The 15,101-nt window shown below is 52.6% G+C and overlaps 1 protein-coding gene across 1 annotated transcript in view; it reads left to right on the top strand.

Moving 5' to 3' along the window:
- Positions 1-3,729: 3,729 nt before the first annotated feature.
- The window catches only part of LOC123765431 (uncharacterized), a 102,855-nt gene continuing 91,483 nt past the window's right edge, over positions 3,730-15,101 (top strand). Inside the window, 3 exon segments of the mRNA XM_069333690.1 lie at positions 3,730-3,875; positions 4,448-9,335; positions 9,337-10,884. Coding sequence (XP_069189791.1) covers positions 5,766-9,335; positions 9,337-10,884 — 5,118 coding nt within the window. The 5' untranslated portion in view covers positions 3,730-3,875; positions 4,448-5,765.

Raw genomic sequence — 15,101 nt, forward strand, 5'->3', positions numbered from 1 at the left:
CACACACACACACACACACACACACACACACACACACACACACACACACACACACACACACACACACACACACACACACACAGGAGTCACCTTCCAGGTACACACACTGAAAACATACTAAAGTTAAAACAAACACATTCTTGTTTGTTTAAAAAACCTTCCCTGCATAAGTGAAGGAGTTTGAGCAGAGCAAGAGTGGAGGAAGGTGATCCAAGACAGGACCCATTGTTGAGACAAGTGGCATCACCTCAATGTCCGCACTCTATAATGTAAACACTCCTATCATTCACTCAAACTTTTCTATAATATGAGACAACAAAATAATCTCGTACTCTGTTGCTTCACTTGCAGGCGGAATGCGCTGAAGAGAGAATATAATTAATTCCCAGCCACGAGATCAGTACTTGGAGGAGGAATATTGGTGACCTGACAGCCAGCACCGATCAGCAGGGCCCGTCCGCTGCCTCTCTGGACCTCATATTTCACCATATACTATGTAAAGCTCATCAAGAGAACTGCTGACAGCTGCGCCTTCTAGTGCGTGTGTGTTCTTACATATTTATACTTACCTCTATGTTTGTGGGAACAGCTCCAGCTCCTGGGCCACGACTAATCTGGCCGTCGATTTCCTAGTGCATTGATTCGCAGCACTCCTGTGCCTTATCATATCATATTGCATCAATAACTATGACTGGAATTATCCCCTCCTCCTCCGTTAGTGGCAACTGTTCTTTACCTATACATTGCAGTACTTCCTGATTACTGTCCACCTGCAGTAGTGTGGGTAGGGAGGGAGAGAGAGAGAGAGAGAGAGAGTTAGCTTTGAAACATTAAAATATTTATGTGGCGATCTTACACATATTTCTTGGATCGTGAGTCTTGCTATCGTCAAACCCGTCAACAACTCCTCATCTTGACTATTGATTGATTGATGAAGATTAAGCCACTCAAGAGGTGGCACGGGCATGAATAGCCCGTAATCTTGACCAACCTGTCCCTATACTAACATGGTGGCGGACAAGGGATGTTATCGCCTCACACAAGGTCAGAGGCCGTACCCTCACACCCTAGAAACTATGAGCACCCGCCTCGCCCTCTCACTGGTCTCGTGCTCCGGCCTCGCCCTCACTGGTCTCGTGCTCCGGCCTCGCCCTCTCACTGGTCTCGTGCTCCGGCCTCGCCCTCTCACTGGTCTCGTGCTCCGGCCTCGCCCTCTCACTGGTCTCGTGCTCCGGCCTCGCCCTCTCACTGGTCTCGTGCTCCGGCCTCGCCCTCTCACTGGTCTCGTGCTCCGGCCTCGCCCTCACTGGTCTCGTGCTCCGGCCTCGCCCTCTCACTGGTCTCGTGCTCCGGCCTCGCCCTCACTGGTCTCGTGCTCCGGCCTCGCCCTCTCACTGGTCTCGTGCTCCGGCCTCGCCCTCTCACTGGTCTCGTGCTCCGGCCTCGCCCTCTCACTGGTCTCGTGCTCCGGCGTCGCCCTCTCACTGGTCTCGTGCTCCGGCCTCGCCCTCTCACTGGTCTCGTGCTCCGGCCTCGCCCTCTCACTGGTCTCGTGCTCCGGCCTCGCCCTCTCACTGGTCTCGTGCTCCGGCCTCGCCCTCTCACTGGTCTCGTGCTCCGGCCTCGCCCTCTCACTGGTCTCGTGCTCCGGCCTCGCCCTCTCACTGGTCTCGTGCTCCGGCCTCGCCCTCTCACTGGTCTCGTGCACCGGCCTCGCCCTCTCACTGGTCTCGTGCACCGGCCTCGCCCTCTCACTGGTCTCGTGCACCGGCCTCGCCCTCTCACTGGTCTCGTGCACCGGCCTCGCCCTCTCACTGGTCTCGTGCTCCGGCCTCGCCCTCTCACTGGTCTCGTGCTCCGGCCTCGCCCTCTCACTGGTCTCGTGCTCCGGCCTCGCCCTCTCACTGGTCTCGTGCTCCGGCCTCGCCCTCACTGGTCTCGTGCTCCGGCCTCGCCCTCCCACTGGTCTCGTGCTCCGGCCTCGGCCCTCTCACTGGTCTCGTGCACCGGCCTCGCCCTCTCACTGGTCTCGTGCTCCGGCCTCGCCCTCTCACTGGCCTCGTGCTCCGGCCTCGCCCTCTCACTGGCCTCGTGCTCCGGCCTCGCCCTCTCACTGGCCTCGTGCTCCGGCCTCGCCCTCTCACTGGCCTCGTGCTCCGGCCTCGCCCTCCCACTGGTCTCGTGCTCCGGCCTCGCCCTCCCACTGGTCTCGTGCTCCGGCCTCGCCCTCTCACTGGCCTCGTGCTCCGGCCTCGCCCTCCCACTGGTCTCGTGCTCCGGCCTCGCCCTCTCACTGGCCTCGTGCTCCGGCCTCGCCCTCCCACTGGTCTCGTGCTCCGGCCTCGCCCTCCCACTGGTCTCGTGCTCCGGCCTCGCCCTCTCACTGGCCTCGTGCTCCGGCCTCGCCCTCCCACTGGTCTCGTGCTCCGGCCTCGCCCTCTCACTGGCCTCGTGCTCCGGCCTCGCCCTCCCACTGGTCTCGTACTTGTACAGTATACTGATGGTAGGTCGAGGTAGTGAAGCAAGCGATGCCCAGACTATAGACGGTGCCACGCTGGTGTTATGCCATGGCACTCTCGTCCCAACTGCCTTGTTTGACACCCTCGTTAATACAAAGGAACAAATGACTGGGATAGAGCAGGAGAAGGTGTGTGTGAGGGAGGGGGGGGAGGGGGGAGAGTGGTGGAGGCAGACGGACTTATTCTTCACAATATTTCTCCTGTTTCCGATCCGGTTAAGTGATCGGTGTCAGCCATGACAGAGGGGGGATAACAAGTGTGAGATATCGTGCGTCCATATAGCGGAATAGATGGGAATAAGATACTTGTGATAGAGTAATGGGGGGATTGTGAGAGTTGGGAAATAGGGTGTGTGGCAACTTGCACACAAGGGAGGGCTGAGTGGCCAGGTTCGAGACCCGCCCGCACACGCTCTCGCTATCCTTTCATTTGTCAATTTCAGACCCATTTGGTACAATTTAGAGAAAGCCCATTAGTATGTATATATGTAATGCTGTCAAGCCGCGAACTCTCCTTGGGTGATAGAGAAAGACAAGCAAGTGGTTGAGAGAGAATAATCAACTTGTATATGTGGCGCTCGGGTGTTAAGGGCATCAAGGTTGACACACCCAGCAAATCTCTCATTTTCTTCGACAAATGACTTAGTTAAACATTAGAAGTGGCACTGTACTGCCTGCGTACACTCTTCGTGGGGGTAAAAGGCAATAATTAGTGAAAACTTGAAATAAGTGAAGGCGAAGTCTTTCCAGAACCATTCGACTCGGGGTTCAATGAAACGTTGCCGGGTGTCGCTTGAAGTCTGACGAGGGTTTGTTAATCCTCAGAGACTTCTTGCTGTAACTAACAACATATTAAATAATATCAATGATAGCGTTAATTTTTAACCCGCAAGAAATATATTTTATGAATAATATGAAGTAAAATTTGTGAAACAAATGAATGTAGACCAGACGCACTGGTCTGACGCCGCTACATCTTGGTGGGAAAAGGTGCCCGGAACTTTGCGAAAAGAAGACCACTGTATATTACTTAATTTCCCTCTGTAAATACTGCCACCCTTTACACAATGTTGAAAATATGTTGTACTCCTTAACCGACTCTGAAGCCTTCACGGTGAATACCATTTGAACGAACACCTGAGAAAATAAGTGCCAAAACGCTGACACCTGTGACAAAGTTGGCAACTCTCATCGTGAAGTGGAGTGGAGTTACCCTATCTGAGGCCTGAGGAGCTCGGCCAGTTTATATCCCGTTGGTCTAGATAAGCAGGGATGCTGGGATAGCGTCCCAGGATAACGTCTCCTATGGGATAAGGTTTGATATCCCACACAACTTAAGAGTAACTTGAGTGTGCCGGTGAGGAGACTTAGTACACAGCGAGTGTGGATGTGCTTCAAGTGTTGTGTGCGGGAATATTTGGCGGGTGTGAGTGTGTAGTAGGATAGTGCAGTGATGAAATGTGTGCATACGGCACCCAAACATGCTTCTTGGCCTGTCCCGAGTGAGAGGGAAGGGTTGAGGCTCCCGCAGGAGCCACCTCCGAGGTGCCTCTCAATGTTACTCCTGCAGGAGCTCCCCCACCCACGCCATGCTTGGCTTTCCCACCAGTAAAAATGTGATTGAAAATAGAAATGCGTAATGCAAAGTGTTTAGTGACCCCCCCCCCCCTCTTCTGATGGGTGATTATCACCTTAAAGGCCTTCATAAATATTGTGCACAGAAGTAATTATACATATTAGTAACATCTTAGGCTGTAAATAATGGAAGGGGGCTGTTGAACAAACCTAATTTTAAGTGGATTCGTGAGAATTTCGTTGTGCCAACGTACTTCGCCGTTAAAGATCTATCAAGCCATAAAAGGTTTTATAAGTGGTGTTTGTATATATATATATAGGCTATTCAATGAACACATTACTCTTTCTTTATAGGTGTACTTATATAATAACAAAAGAATACAAGTATAAAAATCCCTGGCTGACTTTGAAAGTATTGCAAAGCCAATTGTGATGGACTGTGCGAATATTAAAAAAGATATATATAATTAGCAAGTAGTGTGTGACCTGGTAAACGTGACCAGGGAGACGTGACGATCTCAGCGAAGTAGTGATCCATGGTAAAGGCAGCCAGTCCAGGCGGCTTCCTACACCTGCAACCCTCCCCTACTCCCGACGGGACACACCTGCTACACCTTGTTGAAGCACTCTGCAAACCTGAGAATAAAATCTTACTACCTACAGCAGGACTAAGCTAGTTGGCCTTGCAGGACCCTTGTTCTAGAGTACCCGGATCTCCTGACATTCTTACCAGTAAACTGGACTTGTTGTAGAACTACCTGTCTGTCACACATATAAATCTATCTCTGGGACACTAGTCTACTGCAACATGTACTGTAGCTTGCCTGGAAGGCTTGGTGTAGGGGAAGACTAATCCAAAAATGCTGCAGAAGTAGTATGGCGTGTGTAGAAAGTAAGGCAGTGATGTAGGTCCTCGCATTCACGCTGTTTGCTCTGGAGTGAATGACACGATGCGGCCATACGGCTGACACAGACACCACTTCATCTCAGACGACAGGGTGCTGAAGTATATCATCAAGTAACCTGTCAGTACATTCAGTGCCGCTCACACCTATTATTTTGTAACCAAGACTTTGATACAGTTTGCGCTCGGAAAGTTCACTGAAAGGCACTGTGTTGATGCTGCAATGCTGTCATAAGTCAATATATCTTAATATTTTCTGTATAGACGGCTTTGTATGTTTGTAGTATATTCAAGACTCCCACTTAGGATTCGCAGGAAGCAGCAACATACTGTATGAGTGAAGTGAGGACAAAATACAAACAGAAGAGATCATCGCTGCAGTTTGCACTGACAAAGTAAGCATGTAGCAGCAGAGGCACCCGCACCCCGCCCTAGGACTACCCTGTATGGTGGGGGCCACGCTGCCCCCAACGGCACGCCTCACCTTCCCGCCCTGTGACCCTGTGTGATGTGTGTGGAGAGGACCGGGCCATGAGCAGGGTACGACGCCTTGAAGGAGTGCGAGTGTGCAGGATACTGTGTGAAGGAGAGTCTGTGGGAGGCGCGGACATGTGAGGAGACTCGCTGGCCCACACTTGAGTGCTGCCGCCGCTACGAGTATGGCTGGTGGAGTTGGGCGGCGTCACCCTGTCGGCATCGCGCGCCTTCTTCCTTCCATCTCTGTACCTCTACAGCAGTGACGAAGGGCGAGGACAAGCAACAGAGGTGATGGAGGGCCGGGCAGGTGGGACAACCACTTCCTCATGCAGCAAGGTCACAACTTTGCCCGGGTACTGCGTGGGGTCAGTGCGCTATGGCGTGCGTCTGGCGCCCTTGAGTGGAACCTTGCCCTCAAGGAGGTGTTCCGAGGGCGACTTGGGAGCGCCGAGGAGACCCCCTGCTGAGGCCGGCAGGAAGGTGGGCAGGAGTGGCTCTGGTCCCAGCAGTCAACAGCCACTTGTTGACAATGGACATGACGTGGGTGGATCGCATCTCGATCCTCTCCTGCGAAGCCTGGGGCCCTCGCCCATCCACCTGAAGGAGGCCCACTCGCTCCTCAACAGGTGGGCGCCACTCACCGTCCCGACGTCAACATCCATGCTACCTCCCGCCTCGCCGCGCCCACATGCCCTCAGACGAAGCTTCAATGCTTCGCCAAGGCCGTGGGTAGCACCCATTCCTCAGGAGGAAGACACCACCGTTGCCCAGGATGGTGATAATAGAGGCAGTGACAATAACATCAATATGAAAAGCGATGTGGGTGGCAGATGGCGAGCGGCGCCAACAGATGGCGCGGGCGTGTACACCAAGACTACCTCTCCTCCTGACCCGCTAAAATTATCCCCCCACCCACCACCCGAGGGAAGCGGGCGGCCCTCCCTGCGGGGCGACCCGCGCCCTGCGCCGCCTCTCAACTCTACCGCTGACGTTGCCACCTTCAGAAGCGAGGCCACCATCCTGGTGACCCAAGGCGACAACAGTCACCCAGAGAAAGGGGCCGAGCGCTCGCCCATAAGCCGCAGGCGGGGCTTGGGTACCCTCAGCCTTGCCAGGTGTAGTGACGAGGACGGAGAGGGTACGGGCGGGGCTCCTCCTCCTGCTGCTGCTGTAGGAGGCGCGGCGCTGCTGCAGGAGGTGAGGGAGGGCGGTCTGCCTCCCCCTGCCGCTAAATATACGTGTTGTGTGGCGGGTCGGTCCCCCCGACACCTGCTGCCCCGCCACGCCACTATGTTTAGCTACCCGGGCCCGGCGCGCCCCGCCATCCCGGAGGAGCCTGCCAGTGCGTACCTCGACAGTGACCAGTGCAGTGCTCAGCCGCCCGCCACGCCCAGTCATGCCCACGCCAGTGCCGTGCAGTGTACAGTGTTCCCCTGCGGAGACGGCGGAAGTGTAGCCTCGGGGGGCAGCGGTCATGGGGACCGTGTGGCCCCCCTGGCGCCAGTGATACCCCCTGCCGCCACCCCCGCCCGCAGGACCGTCAGGCCCAGACCAGAAATACCTGACCATTTGTACCGACGTTGGGCCGCGCTGCTCCCGTCTGATGCTGGCTTAGATTATCGTAGAGAGAGAGAGCAGGCGGGGGCCCCGGGGGGCGCCCCCGGCCACTCAGATGAGGGGTCTCTGCCGGTGACGTCACCAGATCTCAGCCCCGCGGCGGGGGCAACACAAGGCTCTCACAACTATCAGCTGGAGCCTCACTTGGACATTTACTCACACCAGTTTGCCCGGTTACGACTGGGCGTCCCTACCGGAAGACTGGGGGGCGGCAGAAAAGAGGGGGGGCGTGGACCCCCTCCCGCACGCCCACCCAGGTCTAGACAGAACCATCTGGAAGAGCTGCGGAAATGTACTGAAAGGCTGAAGACTCCGTCACCTGACAAAAAGGCTCGGGCGGACTCGGCCCCTCCGCCGGACACAGGCGTGTCAGACGAGGGTGATGGCGCCCCCCTGCGAGGCAAGAACAAGAAACGCAGCAATGACTCTCGCACTGCCTCTCTTCGTCACCCTTCCCTGGGCAAGAGCCCCAGCCTTCCCCCGCAGCTTCCCTCAACCAGGGACGCAGGAGCCCTCAGACTGTCGCCGGCTCCTGCCCCGAAGGACCCACTGCAGGATCTTTCTGCTGGAGAGCAACGGGAGGAGGGGGAGGACGTGTTCAACGAGGGAGCTGTCAAGCTTCCCCCGCGGCCGCGTCCAGAGGCTCGTCTGGTCATTCCACCGAGAGTCATTGCCTTTAGGTCTGCGTCTGTGTCGCAGGTGGACGTGGCGTCGGACGGGGCGCTTTTCCTGCGCAGCGGGAAGTCCCCAACTGCTATCCGACTTTACCCGCTGTGCAAGGACTACTGGGGCTCGAACACCCTCCCCAAGCGCAAGCCTGCAGTCGTCACTAAGGAAGGTGGTGGTGCCGCAGGTGGGCCCAACCACCACCTCCCACACCTCACTACCGCAGCCTCCGTCAGTGACATGACCAACGTCGGTGCCAAGTCGGGGTTGTCGCAACCGGAAAAACTGGAGAGTAAATCTAAGTCTGAAAGCGAGTTGTTTGTGGCAGGGCTGACGGGAGGCGAGGGAGGCCTAGCCCACCTTAGGGACAACCTTCTTACCAAGAAAGTGGACGCTCTGGACGCCCTGGCCACCTCAGAAGGCGGCCTCAAGGACGCAGATGAGAAAGAAAGCGGAGCCAAAAATGCAGGTGGAATAAGAGTAAACAAAGGCAAGAAGGAAAACGAAGACACTGTGAAACAGAGCGCGGAGCCTGGCAGACAACAGTGTGATGAGAGAGAAAGAACTCATCAGCAGCTTACAAACAATGATACCAACAAACCAGACACCAGCATAAATGAATTAAATTATCCAACCAATAAGGAAGATAAAAAAAACATTGATCTGAGAGAAGAAAATACAGATAAGAATGGAGAAAAGAAAGATAAAGAAGGAAGCAGATCGAACAGAGTAAGTTTTTCTGATGAAGTGAAGAATATTAGTGTAGATCCTGAAGACGCTAGAGTGATGAGGCTCAACGACCAGCCCTCACCACTCTACGGTGGTGAGGGCTCAACCCGCGCTCAGTTACTCGCTAATTTTATATTCAATACTGACAAAGGAAGTGTAGAAAGTGAGGCGCAGAGACGTTCTTGTGTAGTATTAGAGTGTGAAAAGAGGAAGCCAGAAAAAGTAGTGTTTACCCTTGGTGATGAAGAGGTGCAGGGGGGTTTGGGGGGGAGGACAGGGAGTGAGGCAACACCTACATGGGGACACCACAAGCAAAGTGACGATCGTCAGGTAAAAGACTTGAAAACTGATAGTGAAGTACCAAGAGGCGTCGCCCTACAGCAGAAGGCTGCTGCTCAAGGAACAGCGGCAGAAGCAGGCTGTAATGGACTTGTGATGAGGAGCAGTGGTGAGGCTGCACCGCTAAGAACAGTGGGTAGTAAGGGTGAGGCTGGTGATACTCCCCCGGGAGGGGAGATGCCCACCCCTGGGGGACTGGCTCCTCCAGGACACGCACCCGAACTGGCGGCTGTACTTCGTCAGGGCACTTCAGGGGAAGACTTTGCTGGGGTACTGCCCCTGCTGAGCAGTGCTAGCCAACACACTCATCTGGACTCGAGACTAAGTACTGAGTTAATAAACAGTAAAGTTAAAAGTGGAGAGAGTGGGACTAGTCAGTGTGGAGATCACCGGCAGGTGGAGTGTCAGGTGGTGCAGAAGGAGCCAATACTCTCGCAGTGTTTGGTTATCAAGTCCGGGGGGCGGGACAGTGGCCATCTCGACAGCATGGGCGGGGAGGGCGCCACCTCCTGAGTGCCGGGTGGTCAGGTCTCGCCCTCGCCTCCCTCGGGAAGACTCTGATGGCGACAGCGGCGAGCGGGAAGCTTCGCGCATGTACCACATGCAGGTGAGCGACGAGGGCATCTTTGAAGAAGAGATCAAGAGTCATGAACCACGTGACTCTTCCGACTCCTCGTCTCAAGACAGCATGGGAATCGGCCAGGACCGTTCCGAGGAAGGTATTGTTCCAGTTTCTGTTCCTCGCGAGGACGGTCCTGTCAGGTCAGGGTCACGTCGCCGCCGCAAACTAACAGATGGCGATAATGAAAGGTCTCTCACGTTTCCTCCCCAGAGGAAGAGCTCTCACAGTGACTCCATTAGATATTCCTCGGTGGACAGTAACGGGTTGCGAAGCCTCGCCACCTCCCGAGGTTTCGCGGATCTGCACAGCAGTGAACAACAGCGCAGCTCCTTCTCTCTCGCTGACAGCTACCTGAGTGAGACGAGTCAGTCACCTGACACACGCCAGCGCCTCCTTATCTCAGAAACCCGTCCAATGGACCGAGCAGAGAGGAAGAAGAAGCATCACAGCGACCCCAGCTGTGAGAGACGAGGCAGCACTGACGCTCTCATCTTTCGGAGCCAGCCTCACCTGGGAGCTACGCCCACTCAGGGAGACCCGGATAGACACACCAACAAAGGTGTGGTGTCTCAGGCGTCCACGGACTCTGAAGGTCGTGACGAGCGTGGGGAACCCCCTTCATTGGGTCCCCCCAGAGTCACCACTCCTCAGGTCCTCTTTAGTGGCCACGAGAGCGACGGGTCCGACTATCCGCCATGTCACACTCCCGCCAGAAATGTCTCTCCAACGCCTTACCTGCAGGACAGCGACTCGGGTGAGCGCAGTGCCCCTCGGAGTCCTCACATCCCGCGACGGTATTCCAAGAGACCACTACGAGGCCCGTATGGCCTCATGCTCGAAGCGGAAATGAGCAAATCCAAGTCGAGTCCGTCTTACCTGTCAGAGGACACTTACCTACCAGTGAGGGACGCCAAGAGCTGCTCGCCGCGTCCACCGTCCCCCGCCTCCCCTGCTGTTATAATTGGGGATGAGCGGCCTCCTCTCATTATTCCCACTTCCCGCTCCCTCGACGACTCTGTAATCAGGATAAACTACGCCAATTCCTCAGAATTAGTGAGTCGCAAAGTGAGCGAGGAGACGGAACCCGGGGCAGCGTCCCCCGTGGGACCCGCCTGGGAAAGTGACGGAGAAGGAACTATCTCTCCACTCCCTATTGTTCCTATCCACCAGCGGACGGTTTCCTCTCCCTCTAAGCTCTCCGGGGAGGGCGGCTTCACCTCAGAGGATGAACGGGAACTAGTGGACTATTACTCGGCGGCGGCACGCCTTCTGGCACAGCAGAACCACCAACCACGGCAGCAACACCGACAGCAGCAGCAGCAGCAGCAGGATCAGCAGACACAAGTCCCACAGGTGGTGGGGACGGAGGTGCGACACCCCACCCCCCACGAGCACCGCCATAACTCAGAGCACAGACACTCACACAAGCGACACCGTGTAAGTACATGCCCTCACTTCCTACATTGATGTAAACTAATATTATGTTAATTTTATCTAATAACTCACTGATGGAACTCTTTCTAATTTTCTGGTCGATAAGTCAACCCGACTGACTCTCCTTAATTAGGTAACGAACAACGGCTGACGCTCCTGATTCAATGAACACAAACCAGCTGATGCTCGTGAACAAGGGAACAACCGCTCACTGCGGTTCGTGGTCAGGAAAGCGCGCTTAGCTCAGCTTCAAGGCTTTAAACTTGCCAATACAAACATAAATCTGAATTACACGAGCGATAAAATGTTTTAACCGATATATTAAACATGTAATACATTAACTAGATTGATTAATTGTGATTGTATGAGGTATTTTACGCCTTCAAAAAGTCTTCTGCGATCTAACCCGCAGATCTAAGCCACATGTGTGGGTTAGGGATCACACCTGGTTGATCAGTCCAGCAACCAGGAGGCCTGGTCGACGACCGGGCCGCGGGGACGCTAAGCCCCGGAAGTACCGCAAGGTAACCTCAAGGTAAGGTAGGTAAGGGAAGGGGGAACGGGAACTATCAGAAGTGCCAAGCAATTACGACTATATAGCACTTGGAAGGGGTCAGCATAAGGATTTGGGATGGAACGGGGGTGGGGAAGGAATGGTGCCCAACCACTTGGACGGTGAGGGATTGAACAGGGACCTGCATGAAGCGAGACCGTCGCTCTACCGTCCAGCCCAAGTGGTTGGCCACACGTATGGGTAGTAGATCTAAGCTACGTGTATGGCCAGTGGGTGTAGACAAGACGTGTGGCAGCTCGTAGGAAGACACAAGCTATAGTATTGACGCACAATACACAGTCAGGAAGTTTGAATTATCGAGGACTATCTTAGGATAGCATTTAAAGCTATGCTTGGTACAGGGAGCATGGGGTGAGAGACGGGGAGAGAGGCCAACACCGTAATGGCAGGGGTGAGGGAGGGGTTGGGAGAGTAATGGCAGGGGTGAGGGAGGGCTGCGAGAGTAATGGCAGGGGTGAGGGAGGGGCTGGGAGAGTAATGGCAGGGGTGAGGGAGGGGCTGGGAGAGTAATGGCAGGGGTGAGGGAGGGGCTGGGAGAGTAATGGCAGGGGTGAGGGAGGGGCTGGGAGAGTAATGGCAGGGGTGGATGCCTGGGCTGACTGAGGACCGTGTCAAATTAAATCAAATAAAACACTTTATTTAAAAATAACTGTACACTTATAATTGGTCAAGTTTCCATACAAAGTACAGTACATTAATAACATGAGTGACAACAAGAACAGAACACGCAGACCTTGTCATTATCAGGACAAGAAGCAATATTCTTAAGAAGCTACACAAGTCTTACAACACTGGCAGGACTAAACAGCCGTATAGGACTCTTTAAATCAGACTTACATTTCAGGCATAAAGTGAGTGGCATTTAGCTTACAGTTTGAAAGATGATATATTGTAAACACAAAGTGAAGTTTATCATCAGAGGAGTAATATATATATATATATATATATATATATATATATATATATATATATATATATATATATATATATATTATATAAAGTATCCAGTATAAAAATGAAACGAAAATTCCGAACGTGTTCGAGTTCCATCACATTATCAAAGAAATGCTGCATTTCCTTGATAATATGGTGGAATTCGAACACGTTCGGAATTTTCGTTTCATATTCCTAATGGATACTTAGGCATAAACAGTGTCATCACTAGGGCGGGCGGACCCACCCTCCACCCCCGCCCACAGTGTCATCACTAGGGCGGGCGGACCCACCCTCCACCCCCGCCCACAGTGTCATCACTAGGGCGGGCGGACCCACCCTCCACCCCCGCCCACAGTGTCATCACTAGGGCGGGCGGACCTGCTCTCACTCCTGCTTGTTTGTTGCAGCTTCCGGCAAACGCGAAGTGATGTTCCGGTGTTTTATACCTTGAGAAAGCGCATGAGTGAGTGAGTGTGAGCGCCGGGTGCTCACTTGACTGCCTCTGGCACCGCGCTCTCTGCCACCATAAACACCACCTCCCTCCAACACCTGGGCTCTCCTCCCTCTATATGACTCAGTAAAGGAGACGGTAATCCAATCGACACCCTTGGGGTCAGCCTACTCACCCAAGAGTTTTATCTCTAAATACATCACAGGATAAACAGATTCCGCACCGTTAAGTTAAAAGTGTACTTGGAAGGGGAAAATGGCCCCAGTTGGCAGCGGTTAGTGCAAGGGGGGGGGGGGAGGCGGGGTTGCCAACTATGCCTAGACTCATTCATGCCCAGCAAGTGCAGGAAGTACGTCACGCAGCCGTCCACCACCACCACCCCCATACCACCACAACCACCACCATCATCACCTCTACCTGCACCGAACGCGATAGGTACAAGGCTAGTAGTCACTAGTCACTGTTAGGGTGAGCGTTGCCAAGTACAGGACCATCTCCTCCAGGTCCAGCACAACCGAGGACGACTTTAAACACAGCAAAACCCAAACAAGTCAAAAGGCTCTTAGACTTCAACCCCCAACAAGTGCAAGATCATGAAAATGGGAACGGTGCCATGAAAGAATCTACACAATAAGAGGACAACAACTTTATATATTCAGGATTCGAAAAGATAAAGAAGATGAGTGGCGCTGCCCAATAAACTCGCCCCTCGGGGCAAAATTTAAAATTTAATAAACAAGATTTTGGAATGGATGTGATTCCCAAGACTAAGACAGACACACACCCACACAGAGTAACACAGGCGGCTCACAACCACAACCACAACCGCTCTCACAAGCCTGTCCACATCAAAAAGCAATTAGTATAATACAAAGCCCTTAGATTTCTTGACCTAATTACACTAATTATGCAAATTGTTCTGCCCAAATAATTTGAGTTCTTTCCTCCAACTTGTTTACCTGTGTCTGCCTGAGGTCTGTCTCTTAATTAACGTTAACTTACACCATAAGGACGGTAGACTTTAGACGGTCAGGAAACTAACTGAAACTGTTAGCAGGTACTTTGTAGAGTGGCCCTTACAGCCGTCAGCGGCCCAGTTCATGCAGCCGGTAATATTATAATAAGATTTAACAGTTGCATTGGTACGTTACAAATTCTGATGCTTTATTTCACAAATTGTTCGCTTGTGATGTAAGCATTGTTGACATTACTACTACTGTTGTCATTACTACTGTTGACATTATTACTGTTGTCATTACTACTGTTGACAGTATTACTACTGTTAACATTACTACCACTACTGCAGACGAGGAGTCACAATAACGTGGCTGAAGTATGTTGACCAGACCACACACTAAAAAGTGAAGGGACGACGACGTTTCGGTCCGTCCTGGACCATTCTCAAGTCGATTGTGAGTTATCAACTACCACAACTACTACACATACTGCTATGATAACTCCATGATTATCATGGAGATAATACTGGTATATGCTGATATTATCCAGTATGATAATACTGGATAATATCATGGAGATAATACCATGATACTGCCATGATTATCATGAGACATGATAACTACCTACAAAATTCTCAGGGGAATTGACAGGGTGGACAAAGACAAACTCTTCAGCACGGGTGGGACACGAACAAGGGGACACAGGTTGAAACTTTAGTACCCAGATGAGCCACAGGGACGTTAGAAAGAATTTTTTCAGTGTCAGAGTAGTTAATAAATGGAATACACTAGGAAGTGATGTGGTTGAGACTGACTCCATACACAGTTTCAAATGTAGATATGATAGAGCCCAGTAGGCTCAGGAATCTGTACACCAGTTGATTGACAGTCGAGAGGCGGGACCAAAGAGCCAAAGCTCAACCCCCGCAAGCACAATTAGGTGAGTACATATATATCACCATTCAAACTGTAAAAAATGGTAAACTTAATATTTTTAAATATGTCAACATTTCTAATTTGACACAAATGTCAGATTATCCTGCAATAATGATATTTGTTTTAGCAACTATTATGCCAGAACGCTCACAAATGTACCGTTAGACCCAACCAAGTCACGTTCTGTATTACTGAGTTAGTCTAAATGGCATAGGAGTTAATTTTGCAATCCTTGGCCTAATATGTTCGATATTTGAGGCCTAATAGAGTTCGTATATGTGCTGTAATCGTCCTTGTCGCTGCAAAGAACAGCCTGATGGACCAAACTCTCACAAGTCAAGTCTGGCCTCTGGCGGCAGGGCTTGGG

The sequence above is a fragment of the Procambarus clarkii genome, chromosome 30 (genome assembly GCF_040958095.1).
Source record: "Procambarus clarkii isolate CNS0578487 chromosome 30, FALCON_Pclarkii_2.0, whole genome shotgun sequence".
In the NCBI taxonomy this organism is placed as follows: Eukaryota; Metazoa; Arthropoda; class Malacostraca; order Decapoda; family Cambaridae; genus Procambarus; species Procambarus clarkii.